We start from the raw sequence: 19915 nt of genomic DNA on the forward strand, positions 1-19915 counted from the left end.
TGCTTCAAATAAAACCCTGGAGGAAACAAGAGACACTTTTCCTTTCTATTTGTTTTCCGAGAGCTATCCTGAGTGTGTGACAAGAAAGGGGTCTAAAACAACCAATTAAAGCAAAATTGCCTTCGCTCTTGGAAAAGCATTGAGTCAAAGCCCCATGGGAACTACTATGGAGCGCTGAGCACTCTTGTCCTTTCCAATGGCACGGTCAAGATCTACCAGACGAGCACAGATAGAAAGATAGATAAATGACTTTTGGAAACCTTGTGTTTCTTGTCAACACAAGCACTTACACGAGAATGCAACCCTGATGTCAACTCATTCCTTTACCAATATCTCCTCCTGCCTTTGAGTAAAACCTCTGTCAAATGAAAGGAAAGACTTGCCGACACCAACCGAGACCGATTACCACCTATGATTACAGAATTTGTCCAATCACAAAGTTTCCAAAATGTCCTATGCTGCAGAAAAAGGCATTAGAGTAGGGTGAACACAATAGAAAAGAAAAGTATATGAGATCTCGTTATTATATTAGTTGTTTAGCCTATAGACAGCAATGAGATGTGGAAATGGCTAATGTCTCCTCATTCTCAGAATCTTCAGTATGAACTCATTTCTTAATGAGTCAATGATCTGAGTTTCTATTCACAATAACTTTATAGCTCTCTTACTGTATGTCAGCAATGAACTTTGTGTATATTTTAAAGGAAACAAAGTTAACTAAGAAGGCTTCTGAGCTCAAACTATATAAAAAAAAACAAAATTATTCACCCTACATGTGTCATAAATACACATGCAACACGCAGAGCGCATTCAAAGAAAAACCCCCCCCGCCTCTTATGATTTGTGCCCAAATTGGATTGCCAATACCTATAACCGACACCAACTGAGACCGATTACCACCTATGATTACAGAATTTGTCCAATCACAAAGTTTCCAAAATGTTCTATGCTGCAGAAAAAGGCATTAGAGTAGGGTGAACACAATAGAAAAGAAAAGTATATGAGATCTCGTTATTATATTAGTTGTTTAGCCTATAGACAGCAATGAGATGTGGAAATGGCTAATGTCTCCTCATTCTCAGAATCTTCAGTATGAACTCATTTCTTAATGAGTCAATGATCTGAGTTTCTATTCACAATAACTTTATAGCTCTCTTACTGTATGTCAGCAATGAACTTTGTGTATATTTTAAAGGAAACAAAGTTAACTAAGAAGGCTTCTGAGCTCAAACTATATAAAAAAAAACAAAATTATTCACCCTACATGTGTCATAAATACACATGCAACACGCAGAGCGCATTCAAAGAAAAAACCCCCCCGCCTCTTATGATTTGTGCCCAAATTGGATTGCCAATACCTATAATATCAAGAAAAACATCTCTAAGAAGAATGAAAAAATAACAATACAAAAGAAAAAAATGGGTACTTGAGATCCATCATGGCTTAGCCTAGAAAACTAACACATTATTGATCTTTTCTTGGGTTTCTTTCTCTCCGCTGTTTGTTTAGAGAAGCTTCATCCCCACTAATAGCTGCCTCAAAGCATAATCTCCCTCCTCCCCTCCACAACCTGTTCATGGTCCTCTTTTCATGGCATCTCATACAGTTAAAGTTAGCCGTCTCGCTGTGGTGAGGCTCCGAGAGCCAATTGTGTTGCTAATGTTGACACCTGCCAGAGCGGAGCCGAGTGAGGGCTCGCTGCAGCCTGATGCAGATCACATCGAAACACTGGGATCTCTTCAGGATGATTACAAGTACTTTATGGGCACCAATCACACACTTTAACTTTACTGTTTGATAGAGAAAAAAAGAAGAAAGAGGAAGAAAAGTTTGGGAAAATAGCTCCATCTATTATACTGCAGGCTTGCAAACATGCAATATTAATAAATGCCACTAAAAAGTTATTTAACATCAATGTATAGCGAGGTACAGAAATCTGCTGGTTTCATTTAAAGCTATATATATATGCACATAACGTAACAAAGAACATTTAACTTTCTGCACTATTTATAAGTCTTTAATCAAATAAGCAAATGAGTGACGTGACTTTGTATATATGGTCTGATTTTCTTTTATTAAAGCACAAGATGCTCTTTGGAACATCTCAAATCATGCTGGAGAACATAAATATCAGGTTTTGTCATGATGTGCATACTGACATAGCACACACTAAGATATTATGCAATATAAACATAAAAATAATGTACAATTAAATTAGAAAATCATGCAAAATGGATACATTTTCATTAGTATTCTCAGACTAGTGGACTTCACCTCATGTGTAACTTTCTTTGTAGTGTCATGTTCATTCACAGACGTTTGTGCACCATAACTACAAAACATTAGAATCGCTTTAAATATATTACAGTTGAAGAATTTGTATTTATTTGCTAATTTTTCTAAGAACATGGTCATCAGGTTTTGTCGTAGTAAATACTAAGAAAGTCTGCAATATAAACATGCATAATTGCAATGCAAACATATGCATAACAAAATGCATAATTGAAATAGATGCATTTCCACTATAGTAGTGAACATGCATATATTTGATATGCATTTTATAATTTATATGCATTCTAATCCATAAAAATGGATTCAAATCTATTTTTGTTCATTCAAATCATACATCCATGATATTAGACAGGTCTCCTACGTAAACTTCAAGGTGGCACGGATTCCCAAAGGGACGGAAGCAAAATCAGCTCTCGCTGGCTCTGAATGTGGCGTTTCCATCTTAGTGTGCTGGAGTGGGGATTCACCCCCAGTCCCTACAGATGTACATTAATGCAGACAACACACTGAGCCCGTCTCTTCCACAAGCCCTCTTCACTAAACAGCCTGCTGTCCAGCCCCATCGTGTCAGTTTGAAGCCCCCATTCAAAAGTATTCATGCATCTGCCTTCGAGGCACAATGGCCGCTAGTTTATAAACTGTCTGCCCGCGAGCCCAAAGGCTTTAGTCCACATTGTTTTCATACCCTTAATAATCTTTTTGAAGGAGTTCATCAACTGGCCTGAATAGCCTGCGCACTGAATCTCGAGACAGAAAATAACAGAGTTCTTTTTTCTTCTGCTCTTTTCTTTCTTTTTTTCCTTTTTAGGAGCAGTTTCTCTGACAATGGAGAAAGAAGGCTGCTAGACTTCAGAGGAGTCTTAGGCCCAACACAAGAAAAAAAGGCAGCTTTCAATTAAAAGAACAAAATGCTCCCCCCATAAAGGGGAAGGAGACAATTGATTTCTCCTCCATTCAAAAGTGAGAGGATGATCCGAGCACCACTTCATATCTTATTCCAAAAGAGAAAAACACACATTCAAACGCACACAAAGTGTAAGAATGCAAACAGAGAGTAAATATGTTCACAATGCACAAAGAGCAGACTTTTTTTCTTTTTCTTTTTTTGCAAATGGAGATCATTACAAATCAACCTAGGATATTTGGATAGAGATCATTTCAAACTGCATTAGCCTATAAAAATATAAAAAAGGTGGCATAAACCATCACCTGCTTCAAGCATTCATGTCCCCGTGCACTTTAAAGATATTACGCTTGAGGAATCTGCATTTATTTGTTCATTTTCCCAAGTGCTTCTTGTGACACCCGTTAGACAGGCAGGACAAATTTCAAAGAGGCAATACATTTCAGTATTGGCTATAAGCCATTAATCCATTCTCATACCTTTAAAATGTGTGGAAAACTTAAAGGTCTTAAATGGATGTCTTCTCTAATGAATTTCATCCCCAATTAGAACGCATCGCCACAGTCCAAGCTGCGTTCTCGCCTTTTCGCCTGTGGGGTCCGGAACGACTCCAAAAAATTCACAAACTTGCTAAATTAACAGGGCGCACACCCATGAAATACAATGTGCAAAAAAAAAAACTGCTGTCTGCTCCGCCTTTCGTCCTCCAATTGTATTTATTAATAATAATAATAATATTGAATGTAAAATATTATTAACAATATTATTAAATAAATATAATGCATATGTTCACATAGGTCTACATAGGCTAAAATGATTAGATTTGAATATCTACATGTATATACAAAAACAACGAATAATAATAATACAGGAGAGTGGAAAAAAACTCAAATACATAATCGTTTGTGTCTGTGAAGGAAGCGTTTAATTAGATTTGACAAGTTCAACGCGTTCGTTTCGGTCTCTGAAAGCCTGGTCAAGTAAAAAAAAAAAAACACTACAATATGTTACTAATGAACGGATAAAAAAAAATAATAATAAATTGCAGTAGTTACAATTATAATTACTGTTTTTCCCCCTTTGTTTTATTTTCGTTTGGTTAATATTTCATATTTGTATATGTGTTGCTGCTGCTTCATTTAAACAGCCTATAACGATTAGGCTATTCAATAGGCTACTAGTAATTATCTTCTACCAAATGTTCAGCACTTGTTGCTGAGATGACTTTCTCAGAGGTGATTCTCAGCTCTCTTAGCTGTGCTCGCTGAAGCGCAATGACCTGCCCGAGTGTGAGAGGGGTTACCGGTCACTGCCATTTACCGCATCCCGGGATCCTCTATTGTTCCTTAAAAGCCACTTGAACGGATCTCTAAAACACCGACCAACGCGACTGAAACGCTTCATTAGTTAAATCCACACGCCCGCGCTGAAAAAGAGTGCGTAAGGATTGAAGACAAAATGCGTAGAGTACAACGGAAGAGATAGCAAAATATGAACAATCCAGACTACAAATAATTAATGAACAATTACTGCGACCTTTTATATCCTCGAAAGCATAAATATAAATAGCTATATTAAATGTCTGGATGATAGTCCTATAAATAACCTGCCTTTCATCGATGTGCTCATACGGTTCATAAATTATAATCCAACAGGCATGTCTTCTTACAAAATATTTGGCATAAACACCTCGGTTTCTATGACATAAATAAGAATTTTTACACAGCACTTAAGAATGTTGCGCACTGATTCTGGAAAAAAAAAACTAATGTGTGTTTTGAAGCACAATCCGTCTGTAATTTTCGTGTGTTATTGACTACAAATCAGATGCAAGAAAAGAAAATATTGTAGCAAATAAAAGCACAGATTTGAATGGTTCATGTGTTCAAAAGACAGCGACATTGCGCGCTGTGCTTTGGATGCATTTTCAGACACCCTCCCCAAACACACACACATACAGAGAGAGAGAGAGAGAGAGAGAGAGAGAGAGAGTTTAATGAGGCCTGTATCACAGCTTGTGTGTGTCAAGTGTGACCCGCCCTCACAAATCAAATGGCTAAAACGGAAATGACAATTTACATGTCAGAATCAATTGTGTATTTAAGTCCCCATTACAAACATTAACCAGATACGAACGCACCAGATACAATATCCATTGCTCGCATGGAGAGGGAATTATGCACAAAGAACCGAGCACACATCCGCGCAGATACATTATGTATTAAATTTGGGTTCCAAAGCCCTTGAAAAGTTGAGAAATTAAATCCTCTCTGGTTATTAGCTGGAGCAGATGATAAAACAGCGTTTATGTGCGTAAAGGTCTTCTGCTCACTCGGTTAACAGCTGGGGAGTGAAAACCGCACTATTACAAGAATTCTCTCCGATATAAGAAAATTATATTCTCCTTAACATCTGTGCAGAGATTTACACTGTCCCAGATGGCAACCCGCATTTAATGAAGTCAGGCAGTAATATGAAGTCGCTTTGTACTGCAGTCGTCTCGAGTGTTTTTGATAAGCAAAAGACATCCACGGATCAAAGATCATAAGCTTCTCAATTCCCCTTAACTGCCTGAGCCCTCATTCACATCATCCTTACCCGTTTTTGGTTATTTTTTTAACATCTCTGAAACACATCAAAACTCACATCTTGACAAATTCAGGCCCTGTCTCGAGTTCACAGGTCATCCGCGCTCTAAAAACGACATTGTAAACTAGTCTATAATCCCCGTATGGAGACCAATTAAGCATTACAGCGGAGTCAATGAAAGCCACTTTAAAATACCAGCCGAAATGTTTGCATTTTTATCATTGCTAACATAGGCTGGATCACGAATATTGTTCACTTCATCACCTAGCATTAAATTTAAAGTCGTGCCATGGGGGCTTTTAACAGTTACTATCAAGCTACCAAAGCTTCAAGACAATGGTTTTACAAAAAAATAACAATAGGCTATGCATAATCATATGATTATTTTACAGGGTGAAATTTATTATTGTTATTATGATAGTAAGTAATTATGTAAAGAAAGAAAGAAAGAAAGAAAGAAAGCTCTGGAAAAAAATTTAAATGAATGTAAGTTGTTCTGGCATTGGGGGGAAAAAATGTCAGCATCACCAATGCTTGAATGCAAATCATGGTCAATTGCATCTGGTTCGGTAAATTTGATTGGTTCCAGGAATTAGAACTGCCTTTATCTGGATTTTAAGCAACTAGCACTGCAATGGCGAAATGGACTCAAGCTTTTATAATCACTAGCTTCAGTGTAATATTATTATGAGCTTATATCTGTTCAACTTATTATCCCTGACAACAAAAATGGTTAATACCGGAGCATAAAAGGAAAAATTATTAAAAAATATATATAAAAAAAACCCCGATATATAGCCTATAATATATTATATATGATATATATATAGTTAATATATAGATTATATATATAACTATATATATAATCGTATATAATTATAAATAAATAGTTGTTGTTGTTGTTACTGTAGTGCTGAATTATGGATTAAACCCTGGACTCTATACACTAAAGAAAATCCCTCGCCAGTCAAATTCTCGAGCTGCGTTGAGACAGGGTGACGGGAGAGAAGAGGTTAATCCGTGTTTAATGCAGTGATGGTCCACACTCTGATGGTTATGTTATCTCTGCCCAACATTTGGGTCTCCCACAATTTCAGCCCAGCCAAAATAGCTGCAAGAAAGTGCAGATGGAGTCACTCTCGACGCCTGAGGAGAAAAAAATATTAATAGCTAAATAACTTCCCCTTACTTTCACTTAATCTTCCTCTCTCTCTCTCTCTGTGTGTCCCTGTAACATATTCTATTCCAGATGGATTTGTGGATTCAGTGCGGCTTTAGGTCCGAAGGTATATCTGCTTTGTTTTCATATAAATGTGAAGCAAGAGAGAAAATGCCCTGCTGGTGCGCGTCCAGGGCGCCAAAACTATAAGAAACTGCTATTCCAGAATATTCTTCGCGCTTTATCACAGGAGAAATGTTGCATTATGAAAGTATGAATTTTTGTTCTCTTCTAAATATCACTGAGTTCCTGTGTACAGTAAAACCGAGTCTGCGCATCGCTCACATCCGTCTCGCCTACAGGTTTTTATCACTATTATCCCATAACAACACTCTTAAACCCCTGACTGAAGTCTGTTTGATTAGGCTAGTCTGAAAAGCTCAGGTAATCCACAGATCTGCTGAAGTGTCCAGTGCCACTCTCACAAATGGACGCGTGGTCGCGTTTAACATGCTCCTCCAGACAAAAAGTGCACCAGGTGAGCTGTCAGACGCGGGGCTGGAACCCATTAAAGACTAATTTAGTTTGGCAGGTTTGTGCTAACTCTGCTGTCGCTCATCATATATATTTTTTTATTTCCGTAACGAGGATGGCAGGTGCACAGGATTATTATTATTGTAATGGCCACTAAACCAAATGTGGAAGTCATAGTTAAGGCTATTAAGGTTAGGTACACGGAGATCTAGTCAGGGTGTAGGGAGCACAGACAACGTTTATGTCGTTTGTTTTCAAAACGTTTAACACTGTGTTATGTATAATAAATAAATAAATAAATAAATAAATAAATAATCTACCAGATTCTAACTGCGTAAACACATGCCACGCAAATAAATAAAAAAAAATTGTTTGCCAAAACAAGTCAACATAAATATAAGGTCTGAATAATTTTTTTAAATTTATTTATTTTGTATTTAAAAATACATGTATTTTGTATACCCCCAAAAGTTTACAAAATATGAATATATTATATATGCGGCTAAAATAAAATGTAATATTATATTTATTTAATAAATTGCATATATATTTTTGGTATATGAAGCCTATAATATAATATAATATTAAAACAATAATGCCAAAACAAGTCAACAAAAATCTGAGGTATTACTTTTTTTTGATCAACTAAATATGCGTAAGCAATTTAACATCTAATTAACACATTAAATAAATAAATAAATGTTGTATGCCAAAACAAGTCAATTAAAAATCTGAGGACTTTTCTGGTGAACTAGATAGTAATCAGTTTAACACCTTATAAAGACATGCAATAAAAAAACGCATGTATTTTGAATACCCTAAATAAATAAATAAATATCATGTAAAATAAACTCAAAATCTCATGAATTTACGCCCTGGGCGAGTCACTGTGAGCCGTTCAGAGATGAAAGTGAAAAGAAATAAAGGGACTCAGTTTAATCAGGGCTTAAAAGCTCTTCTACATTACGTTTGTGCGCGAAACCCCGGCGCGAGAGCTGCTGGAGGATCAGTGTGTTTCTTACCGGTGCCTCAGAGCTATTACACTCCTCAGCAACACAGACGCCCATTCAACACACAGCAGCTCTAATAAGTCTTAACATTATTAAATGTTATCCGGATGGTAAACTTAAAGAATCCCTTCAAAGAATTTAACAGTGGATTCAATGCTGTGCAGAAGATGAGACACTATAAATGACAGATTTAGGGAATAATTAACCAAGAGATGACGCACTCACAACATTCCCAACAAATTAACAACCACAACCAGTGGACAGCAACAGAGAGATTGTTTTTCATGCATTTGTTTAATAACGAATATCAGTTTCGGCCTGTGTATAAATGCATATAAAAGTAATTTTGAGGGATGTCATCTGAGCGTATAACTTTGGCATTATTTACAAGAGAAAACAGAAATAATAGGCTACTATAGATATTTTTATTTAATCATACTGGGGTGCGTTTCCAAAAAGCATCGTTAGCTAACTATGGTAGTTAGTTCCATTGAAATCTATTGGTAACGACGGAACTTGCAACCATAGTTGCTTTTGGGAAACGCACCCCTGATTGATTTATCCATCGCAAAATATCATTATCATTTTATACCAGTTCTATTAAAGAAACTCAATCTAAATAAGTGTAAATGTAAAAGCTTTACTTTGTCTTAAACCAACTGCGCAGTTACGCGCAACTAAACCCGCACAAAAGACGCCGTTTTGCACCATGAAATGTTGAGCTTACAATTGTAAACGCTCCTTCATATTACAAAACTATCTACCAGCAGGGAGCACTGAATAATTTATCTGCCTTTCTTTTTTTTTTACTACCCTTTGTACAAAGTTTTCCCCTCTTTTCTGGGATCTTTGAATGGGGGTCACCGGTCCAGTTACTCTTTTTGCTGCCCGGCTCCAGAGCCGTTCTCTTTTGTATTTCAGTCTAAAGGTTACAAAGGCTTAAATCGAGATTGTTCATAACAACGTTTAGAAAAAGGCAAAAGGGTATTGTGACCCGCTATAAATCTAAAATAAAAAATATATCGCGTATAATTGAAAGAATATAATATGACCGTTGCGAATTATAATATTATATTTCGAATTATAATAGTAGGCTATAATGTTTAATTACAGACTCTTAAATATAATATAAATATATTAAATATATGACCTAAATATAAATATTTATAATAACAAATAATAATAAAATATAAATAATGAGCTGTTATGCAATTCAGTTCAAATATTGTCAAATGATCATTTTCATTTCACAATATTATGAAGATCATATAATAATAATAATAATAATAATAATAATAAATGTTGCCAAAACAAGTCACCTCCACGGGGTCCACATGTCTCGTATAATGTAGTTGCTTAAACTGACATGGATTCTCAAATGGTTCAAACTGTCAGTGCACCATGAAATGTTGAGCTTACAATTGTAAACGCTCCTTCATATTACAAAACTATCTACCAGCAGGGAGCACTCAATAATTTATCTGCCTTTCTTTTTTTTTTTACTACCCTTTGTACAAAGTTTTCCCCTCTTTTCTGGGATCTTTGAATGGGGGTCACCGGTCCAGTTACTCTTTTTGCTGCCCGGCTCCAGAGCCGTTCTCTTTTGTATTTCAGTCTAAAGGTTACAAAGGCTTAAATCGAGATTGTTCATAACAACGTTTAGAAAAAGGCAAAAGGGTATTGTGACCCGCTATAAATCTAAAATAAAAAATATATCGCGTATAATTGAAAGAATATAATATGACCGTTGCGAATTATAATATTATATTTCGAATTATAATAGTAGGCTATAATGTTTAATTACAGACTCTTAAATATAATATAAATATATTAAATATATGACCTAAATATAAATATTTATAATAACAAATAATAATAAAATATAAATAATGAGCTGTTATGCAATTCAGTTCAAATATTGTCAAATGATCATTTTCATTTCACAATATTATGAAGATCATATAATAATAATAATAATAATAATAATAATAAATGTTGCCAAAACAAGTCACCTCCACGGGGTCCACATGTCTCGTATAATGTAGTTGCTTAAACTGACATGGATTCTCAAATGGTTCAAACTGTCAGTTGTCGTTTAGGGGGTCGTTAAAACGCGATGGAAATGGAATGTGCCACACAAATTAATTTACCCGGCTAAATACCTGACGTCAGGGCTCACATAAATAATTGAGTAAGTACTGAACAGCTAGCAGCATGAATAATGAGAGCTATTTGTGCCATTTTTTTTTCCAAGGGGGCGCACATATTCCCCCTGGCGAGAATGAAGGACTGCAGCATCTGTCCCTTTCAAATAACTGCCTAATGAAATATCAATTGCAACAACAGCAGCAATTACAGCACCAGTCCATCACGATCTGTCAGTACAACCGATCAACACCTCAAAAACATCTTCCGTGGGAGTTCGAGTTATAATGCACAACTTTTACGCACCACGTTTCCTCGCATCTATTCGCACGCAATGAGAAATGTAACGGCCTCTGACCTTTATCCCCGAGAATCCCATCGATGCTGTGCTTGGTTTTCTTTTCTCCGTCTTCATCTTTTTTATCGCACTCGTCGTCGTCATCTTTCTTGCCAAAACGAGCTCTCAAAACCCGACTAATGGAGCTAACTATAAAGAGAGATAATAATCACTGTAACGCCAAATATAACAATCATAACAATGCACACTAAAAATGGGATTTCATTTATAGAATTCAAATGTAAAACTCCAAAATTAATTAAAAACGAATATACAGATTTATTTATATTATTATTATTATTAAGTAGATGCTGTGAAGCGCGTAACGTCCTCTTTATGTCAATAGGAATTAAATGGTGCTTACCGGAAGAGGCCTCACCTGAAGGAACCGTGCCTCTGTCACACACCCCGTCCTTCAGCAACTTATCCCGGATTTCCCAGCTGAACATCCCTGGATTCTCGCGTTTGTATTCCTCAATTCTCTTCTCAACGTCGGGCGTTGATACTTGCTTTAGCGTAGAACCAAACATGTGGATGGAAAAAAGCACAAGAAATGCTCATTCTGTTTACTATCAATTCCAGATATATTTATGATTAAAATATATTTAATAATTCATCATAATTATTCATTAACCCCCCATTACGATTTGTTAAATGTATAAACATGTCTTTTATTTCGACATCGTTCACTCACCCTCGGTTTACTTCCACCTATCGCTCCCGGACGGATGGAACCGGTCTCCTGGTAGCGACAGAGGATTTTGGACACGCAGCCGTGTGAGACCCGCAGCTGTCTGGAGATCACACAGGGTCGGATGCCGTGATGGGCCATTTCCACTATTTTGTGTCGAATATGATTTGGCAGTGGCCTTCCGTTGATGAAAACTCCACCGAGCTGGTTCACTCGACCTTGACCCAGAGGCGTTGAGACTGTAAAAACATCCAGGCCCAAAAAGAAAGTTTGAACAAAGGAAACAACATATAAGATAAGATTGTGACACTTTATAACATCCATTTCAACTATGCGATTATATATGGAATTACGCGTTGAATTTATGAATGCAAAAAAATGATACATAATGTAAAGTGCATTTAATTTAATGTCATTGAGTTTTGAGGGGGAAATCCTGCAAGCGAGTCCTCCAGGCTTTGTACAGGATTTATCACAAAACATCTACATGCTGTCATTCTGATTAATCACATCAGATCATATTATTTATCACGTGATATGTAGAGAAGATTTTGAAACGATTCATGCCGAAGGTTTTCTGTTTATTCGAAGATACGAATAATGATTAATCAAAGCCTGGAGGAGAATTAATCCAAAAATCTCATCCTCACACATTTTCTTTCCTGAAAGAATCCTTCTATGCTATCAGTCTATCTGATGTGTTACGAGAGGATGTAACACTTGAGGACACTAATTGCCATTCAAGAGGCACTAAAGAGGTGCCACTTTAAACCTCGATTATTCCCAGTCATGCAACACAAATATTAGTGTGATGCTTTGAGCCAGCTCTCAGCTGTGCGTTTTATTTCCCTTCGCTGCTGAGAGATACTTAAGCAAATCCCACAGATTGCAGGATTCGTGGGTTTGGTATAGGGTTTCGTCAAAATGCTCTTAAGCACGAATTCACTCGATCCAGGAAAGAGTTTCCCATTTAATGCGCAAGCGGCGCGTGCAAATAACACGTTCAGAACATTTTACTCAGAACTCTGCAAGATAACAAGATTATGAAAGAAGGTTCAATGTCAATTATTTAAAATAACTGATTTCATAAGTATAATCTCTGCTATTTTTAAAAGTTTTTGTTCCGTCTTATAAATTAGCCTAGGCCTACTTCTTAAATTCCATTCAGGCCGATAATTTCGTTCTTTTTTACCATCAGTAACGCGTGAAAGTGTGTTTGACATACCTTGTCCAAAAGGATTTGTTTTAGTATTTTAAAATTACAGTTACAAATATGTAATAAAATTGTGATTTTATTTAAGAATAATAATAATAAGAAGAATTGTTTCCATACCTTCTAACGGGAATCCGGTTCGTGGGTAGTTCTGGCCAGGTGCTGGTCGCATCATTCGAGGAATTGTTCCTGGTAAAGTAGCCATTCCAGCTACCCCCAAATAACTGAATCTCTCACTAATAAATTAAAGAAACCAATCGCACAGAAAGCTCCAGAGTTGTTTGCGCCGTGGAAACTGTAACAGGTCCAAAAAAAAAAAAGGTAAAAAGAAATCCAAAACGCACACCAGTGGACAATGCCGAATGTGCAGAAGAAAAAAGTTCTTACAGTGGATACAAAAAAAAAACAATAGCAGGATGAGCAGAGGAAAGCATGAAATGTGCACTGAAGCAACTGTGAGTAAATATTAGTGAGAGGTTCTGCTAGTTTTGATTATAGCTCCTGTTTGCTGCCTGAGAGGAGTTTAAGTGGCCAACTTTGGCGCACATAGCGGGAGGAGGAAGCGCGTAACGATAGGCTCTCCCTCACTCTTTTATTCATCATGGAGAGAAAGGGTAATACCCAAGACCTGCCGTCCAATCCGGGGGAACTTTGCAGAAAACATACACACACATACACCACCCTCCCACTTTCTCTCTAAGTCAACACAGGAAATGTTACAAAGAGTTTTCATTCATCTGTCATTTGAACTGAAGCGTCAGTTTAATGCTTTGGACTCTCTCTGGACTAGGGAGACACAACGTTAGCATTTCTCTCTCAAACACATAATAATATCATATCATATCATATCATATAATATGCATTATTATTATTATTATTATTATTATTATTATTATTATTAATTAAAAATAAATAAATACAATTAATTTATATGCCAGTGCAGTAGGAAATCTGTGTGACCCTAAACATTTTCTGCCAAAATAGGTTTGTAGTCATTTGTAAAAGGATTGCAATCCTGTATTTCAACTTGACCTTGTACATATTTCATAGTTTAATATATTTTGTAGATTCGTAGTGTGGCATTCCTTCATTAATTAAGTGATTTTTGTGTATAAATTGAGAAACACGACAGATATTCCTCAATTTACAGGGCTTTGTCATTAAAAACTATCAAGGATCTGAATATTATGCTATTTTTGTATGTAGAAAGAACAGGAACAAGAGTGTATCCAAAACTGCCCACCTACCTGAGATTGAGGTGAGGGTCATGATGATAAAACAAAAAAACAAAAAAAGGCTGAAACATTGACATATTCAATTTGGAAATTAATCAAGACAACGTGGCAGAGTTTAATAAAAAATGCATAGTATCATTAATAATAATAATAATAATAATGCGTCAGAAATAACGGTTTTTGAAGGGGTTTTTTTAATTATTTTTTTTTAGAAATTTAGACTCAACAATGAACCCTCTTCCTAGCACGAATAACTTTTACCTGTATAGAGTTCTCGAGTTAACTGTATAATTCTATAGAAATGTATTGTTTCAGAAGGTACTTCAGATCAGTGTTTTAGTTTCTAGGTAGCCTACTCTAAAACATCTGGACAGATGCTTTTTCTAAATAGCATGAGAGTAACGTTCTTTATGGTCGGAAACCCCTTGTGATTCTAATTAAAACTTCATTTTAAGAGGGTAAGTCGCTTCACCTGTTTTTCTGTGAAAAACCGCACATATAACAGCACATATGATCAAAATCCTCCAGATTCTTTAGGCTGAATGGCTGTGCGTGTGTTCAGCTCTGTGGGACCGCCGCGCGCTGAGATTGTGTGGAAATTGCCGTGGCGAACACTCCTGGTGGAAAGCAATTTCACAAATAATTTTTACAACAATTAGGGAGTGTGGCGGGGTGAAATGGCGATTTCACATGCAGATACGCCGGTAGGGAAGGAGCTGGTGCCGGGAGCGGGAGCTCTGACCCTCAGTGTCCGGGTCTGGTGAGCTGCGCGCAGGTCAGAGTCGCGCTGCTGATTAGGTGCAGCACGCTGATAACTATCAGTAACAATAAAACAATAATTTAGGATTTGGTCAGAGAAAAATAAACTTTTTTTTACAAATTTCACAACTACTTACTGGCACCTCTCTCTCTCTTTTTTTTATTTTTGGTACAGGCTATCCGACTCTCCAAAGTGCATAAATCCTCTTTGGAGACCATATAACGAAATATGATAATAAAATAAAGATTCTTGTGTTTGTTAGAAAGCATCTTGGTCTTTGGGAGCAATGTTTTACACTGCTAATGCAGAACTAGTATTAGTTCGATTTGGAATCTTGTTAAAAAACGTAAAAGCAATGATATGCCGGTAAAAATGCTCATATTTCTTTCCAGATTTCTTTCAAGTGATGTCATTGATAAGGTTAAGAAAACACTCAACTTTAAAGTTAATATCCGGTTGAGTTGAGCGTGGATAATTTATAGGTAACCCTGGAGGCGATTATTTAAAAAATATTTTAGTTTTATATGTCTGTTATTTATTTAAACATATCTAACTAGCATCCCGGAATGCTGTCTATCAAATTGTTCGTCAAAAGTTTACAAAACAGTATTACGATTTTTGTCTAGGCTATACTCTGAACATTTCAAAAACAGCATTGTCTAAAGAGTGGATAAACTGTCTCCAAAAGCTTACTATCACTTAAAGTGGAAAGATAATTAAAAATAGACCCAAAGAATCCAAAAGAACACACATAGGCTACACACACAAACACAATGTATTGAAAAATATATATTCTAGCATGCAACTCATGACAACCAAATGTAACGTATAGCCACTAGAACTATCTAAATCATCGAAATAAAGCTTTTAAACAATTGTGGACTATTTATGCATCATTTATTTAATTGAGCTGAAATAGAGCAAAGGCGCGATCTTCTCTCAAGTGAAGAGAAATTCACCCCATGATGGGTAGATGAATGTATGTCCACTAGCAGGCGACATAGGTTAACTATGTCTCAAAAGATGGTGCAAAATCGATTTTTACATCCTGCATGCATGGAAACATTTCATAAGAACAACACATAAAGAATCATATCTGATACTGTTTGTTCCCCTGGTTACTTGCACTAGATATTTCTTGACTTTAACATGAAGCCTCTTAAAGGCAAAAACAATGAGGAAAAGAAATGTATCTGTTCATGTTCTGCTTCTTCCACTTGCATCTTTGAGTTCTGTAATCAAACCAAACCAGGCTATTATAGATCTATAGTTTAATAATACTCAAAACATGACTTTACCTAAGGTGTAAACTGTGTTTTGTGGTCCTTTTCTCAACTGCAGGAATCTTCCGTCTTTGTTAAAGTTGAATAACCTGTGCTGGATCTATAGACACTGGACGAGCTCCAGACTTCACTGCCAGGTTTGAGAAGCGCTAGGGAACCCGGTACACAACCGCAGCCTGTTCGGCATCTTCCTATCTCCTTCACGCTGTCCACACTCCCCATGGACTATTGTTAACTTGCTAAGGCATGCTCACATCTGTTGAGAATTATCACAATGTGTTATTGCTTCCCATGCAGAATTATTTTATCAGACGAAGTGAGTGAAAGTATGCTAAGAGTTGGGTGTGTGGACAGGGTCGCTGCTTGTTTGACTTTACAGTTTCTCTCTCTATGAGGAATGAGACACATGAAATGCAAAGAGATCACACACTTGAGGAAATGTCCAACTTTTACAGAAGCAAGCTGACAGCTATATCAAAAACTAAATCAAGAACTCCAACTCCACTCCAAAGTTTCAAACAAAACTATTTCTACTAGTTGTACTTACTTACTTACTTATATACTTACTTTTAATTTAATGTTCTAAATGTACAAATAATATCAGTGTTGACAAGGGTTATTATAGTTAACAAAGAAAAAAAAATCTCATTCTCAATTTTTCATCTGACAAAAACTACTGAAAAATAACAAAAACATAAAAAAATGTATGTGTATATATATATATATATATATATATATATATAAAGATTAAAAATATTAGGCTAATGAAAACTATAATATATGCTGGAATAACACTGAGGTTGAAAAAATAAAAACTTAATACCGTTTTGCAGTATAACATTAACATTACCAGTAAAACATTTATTTATGTATGTAAGTATGTGTTTATTTATTTCACTTTTACTATACTGCAAAGCAAAGTGCAAGGTGACGGGACAGAAAAATATGTTAAACTACAATATAAAACCTAAAAAAAAAAATCTTTAATTGATACTGCATCATCTAATAATCAAATTCAAATACATTTCACATTTTCTGTTAAAATGTTAAAAGTGGTGTTTGTCCATGCAAAACCCATTGCCATGAAAATGTATTAAAGGGGTCATATGATGCGATTTCAGGTTTTCCTTTCTCTTTGGAGTGTTACAAGCTCTTGGTGCATAAAGAAGATCTGTAAAGTTGCAAAGACTAAAGTCTCAAATCCAAAGAGATATTCTTTATAAAAGTTAAGAGTCAGCCACACCTACCTAAAACGGCTCATTCTAACACGCCCCCACATATCTAGGTCACTATGTGGAAATATTAGCATAATGCAGCCCAAATGTGCACGCAAAGAAAGAAGGCGTGGTTTCAGGAACAGCAGTAGTGTTGATGCAGCCATGTCAGGGAGACGCTGTGTGATTCAGTGCGAAAGCAAAAGCACTTTATTTGGCCTTCCGGAAGTAGATGCAATTAGGAATCATTGGTTAAGATTTATTTACAACAGAACAGCACAACCCAGATGTTCGAATTTGTGCAACGCATTTTATGGACGACAGTTTTTTGAACCTAGAAGAGTACAAAGCTGGCAGTACAAGGCTGTTTCTAAAAAAAAAAAAGGGTCAATTCCGACTTTGCTATGACAATCTGGCGCTTCTGAATCAGCGACTGTAAGTATGTTTTGTTATTAGTTTAAGCATTTGCTATTGACTGTTCAACAATAATGTACAGTATTTGAAAAATAATGTGTTTTTTGAACATTAAAGCATGTCAACATATTCTGTTACACCAAATACACAAAATAATGATCTTTAAAATAGCATCATATGACCCCTTTAATAATTTGACTTTTTTATGCACTTGGCAGATGCTTTTATCCAAAGTGACTTATACTGCATTCAATTTATTTTAGATTTCCGTTCTTACTTTCTCTGAGAATCGAACCCATAACCCTGGCTAGCAACATGGCTCTACTGTTTGGCTAATTCAGCAGTAAGTCTTTCAGATTTTTTAAACCTGTTTCTTCATACATCATGAACTCCAAGTTTGATCGCTCAGAAAAGTATTGCAAACTTCTTGGTGAAAGGTGAAAGCAACAAAAAAAGCAAAGCCATGTGTGTTGCAACAAGCTCATGTTCACATTGTTTTGGAGTTTCACTTCTCCCATGTGCAGTTTTGAAAAGTAGATGTGGCAATTCCTAAGCAAACAGAGTTTATATTGAAGGCACAAGTATATACTAACATACCTAGAAGCGCATGCAGCTAGCTGGAGACCCCCCCTCTGACAGGCTTTAGAGGAGGCGCAGTAGGATGCCCGCTGGATTGCAGAGATGGATTGGAGTATTGGAGAAGAACCCCTCATGTTTGAGGGGACTCCTTAAAGAGAAAAGGAATGTGGGGGCTGATCAAGGCGAGCTGCAGACGTCTTAGACACTTATTGGTAAACAGCAGTTGAAAAGATAGTCCTCTGCAGTGCCAAAATGCCTTATCACCTAAAAGCAGACATGTCACCTGTCTTTGTCATTTAAATACAAAGATATTTCAAATGAATCTTGCTTTAATATGTATAAATCTATATGGAATGTCAGGGTGTTTTTTTAGACCGTGATTAGAGTGAGCAACGGAAAAGTAGCACATATTTGCTATAAGTGATTGTAGAAAATCACCAGCAGAATCCAATATAGCTTAAAAAGGCAATGCCATGCACTAATAATCCTCAAAATGTGCAAAGACATGCAGAGTGTAGGTGTTGTGAATTCTCTACATTCACGTTCATGTTTGTCGAGTTTATGTAAATACGCCATTCAGTGTTACGTGATTGTCGTACAATGGTGCTTTAGTGTATGTGCGCACTTTGCGTAAGGGCATATTCTCGGTGACGTGAGCGGAGGATCCGCTTGTTATTCGCGTGCAGCAGCCCATTATGCAGTACAAGTTGGTGACGATAAATTACCTCAGCTGCACACTATGTGTGTGTGGTCTTATGCTGCATAATAAAGGCAAAAGAATCATCTGATGACTCCACTCCTTGACCGGGGTTCTGTGGCGGTCAATAATATCCAAACCCAACATTCAGAGGGGCAATCCCCAACATTGGTCCTTCGAGCCGGATCTGTTGACTACTGCAGTGATGTCATCAGAGGATAACGCAGCCTCTCTCCCTCATATGGATGCTACAGATAGACCCTCAAGGCAGCGCCACAGACCCAGACATTTGGAGGATTATTTACTTGACTACAGCCATCCCCGACCGGCTCCTTCCTCCCATCATATCGGACTTGAGTCAGAGGAGCAGAATGGAGCAGCAGCCACAGGGGTTACAGCTAGCCAAGAGCAACCAGCCTCCAGCACGGGTGAGGCACGTCCAGCCACACATAGCCCAAGTCTTACAAACACATTGAGCATGGATTCATTGAGGGAAATCCTGCAGACCATATCGGAAAGAGAAAAGGACTAAGCTGCCGACATAGCCCAGCTCCAAAGCATGAGAAACGACAGCGCCGTCGCCAAGAGCTCATGGAGCATATTACTTCATTTCTGAGGGAAGAAGGAGAAGAACAGGATTATCAGAATGTAAAGACTGCTACACCTCCAGCTAGATCACCTGCAGCAGCCTCGTTCCATCTGCCTTCATCCTCAAGCCATTCTTCCCCATCGCTGCAATCACCTAGCATCGAATTACATGCAGAGGAACAATGCATTGTTCCCACAACTTCGGGACATGTGAGTGCCACACAAGCAGAAGTGAGTACCCCTATTGTAAAGCCAAAGCAGTTCAACCTG

The 19915-nt window shown here is 36.9% G+C and overlaps 1 protein-coding gene across 1 annotated transcript in view; it reads right to left on the reverse strand.

Annotated features, from left to right (window-relative positions):
• Positions 1-13239, reverse strand: part of LOC107708260 (paired box protein Pax-7-like) — a 69249-nt gene extending 56010 nt beyond the window's left edge. Inside the window, exons 1-4 of the mRNA XM_016512448.1 lie at positions 12996-13239; positions 11666-11901; positions 11336-11480; positions 10993-11121 (exon numbers count right to left, since the gene is read on the reverse strand). Of these exons, the coding sequence (XP_016367934.1) occupies positions 10993-11121; positions 11336-11480; positions 11666-11901; positions 12996-13080 (595 nt within the window). The 5' untranslated portion in view covers positions 13081-13239. The remainder of the gene's footprint in view (positions 1-10992; positions 11122-11335; positions 11481-11665; positions 11902-12995) is intronic.
• Positions 13240-19915: the final 6676 nt, after the last annotated feature.

This window comes from Sinocyclocheilus rhinocerous, unplaced genomic scaffold, assembly GCF_001515625.1.
Source record: "Sinocyclocheilus rhinocerous isolate Xijiao unplaced genomic scaffold, SAMN03320098_v1.1 scaffold2461, whole genome shotgun sequence".
NCBI classification, from domain to species: domain Eukaryota; kingdom Metazoa; phylum Chordata; class Actinopteri; order Cypriniformes; family Cyprinidae; genus Sinocyclocheilus; species Sinocyclocheilus rhinocerous.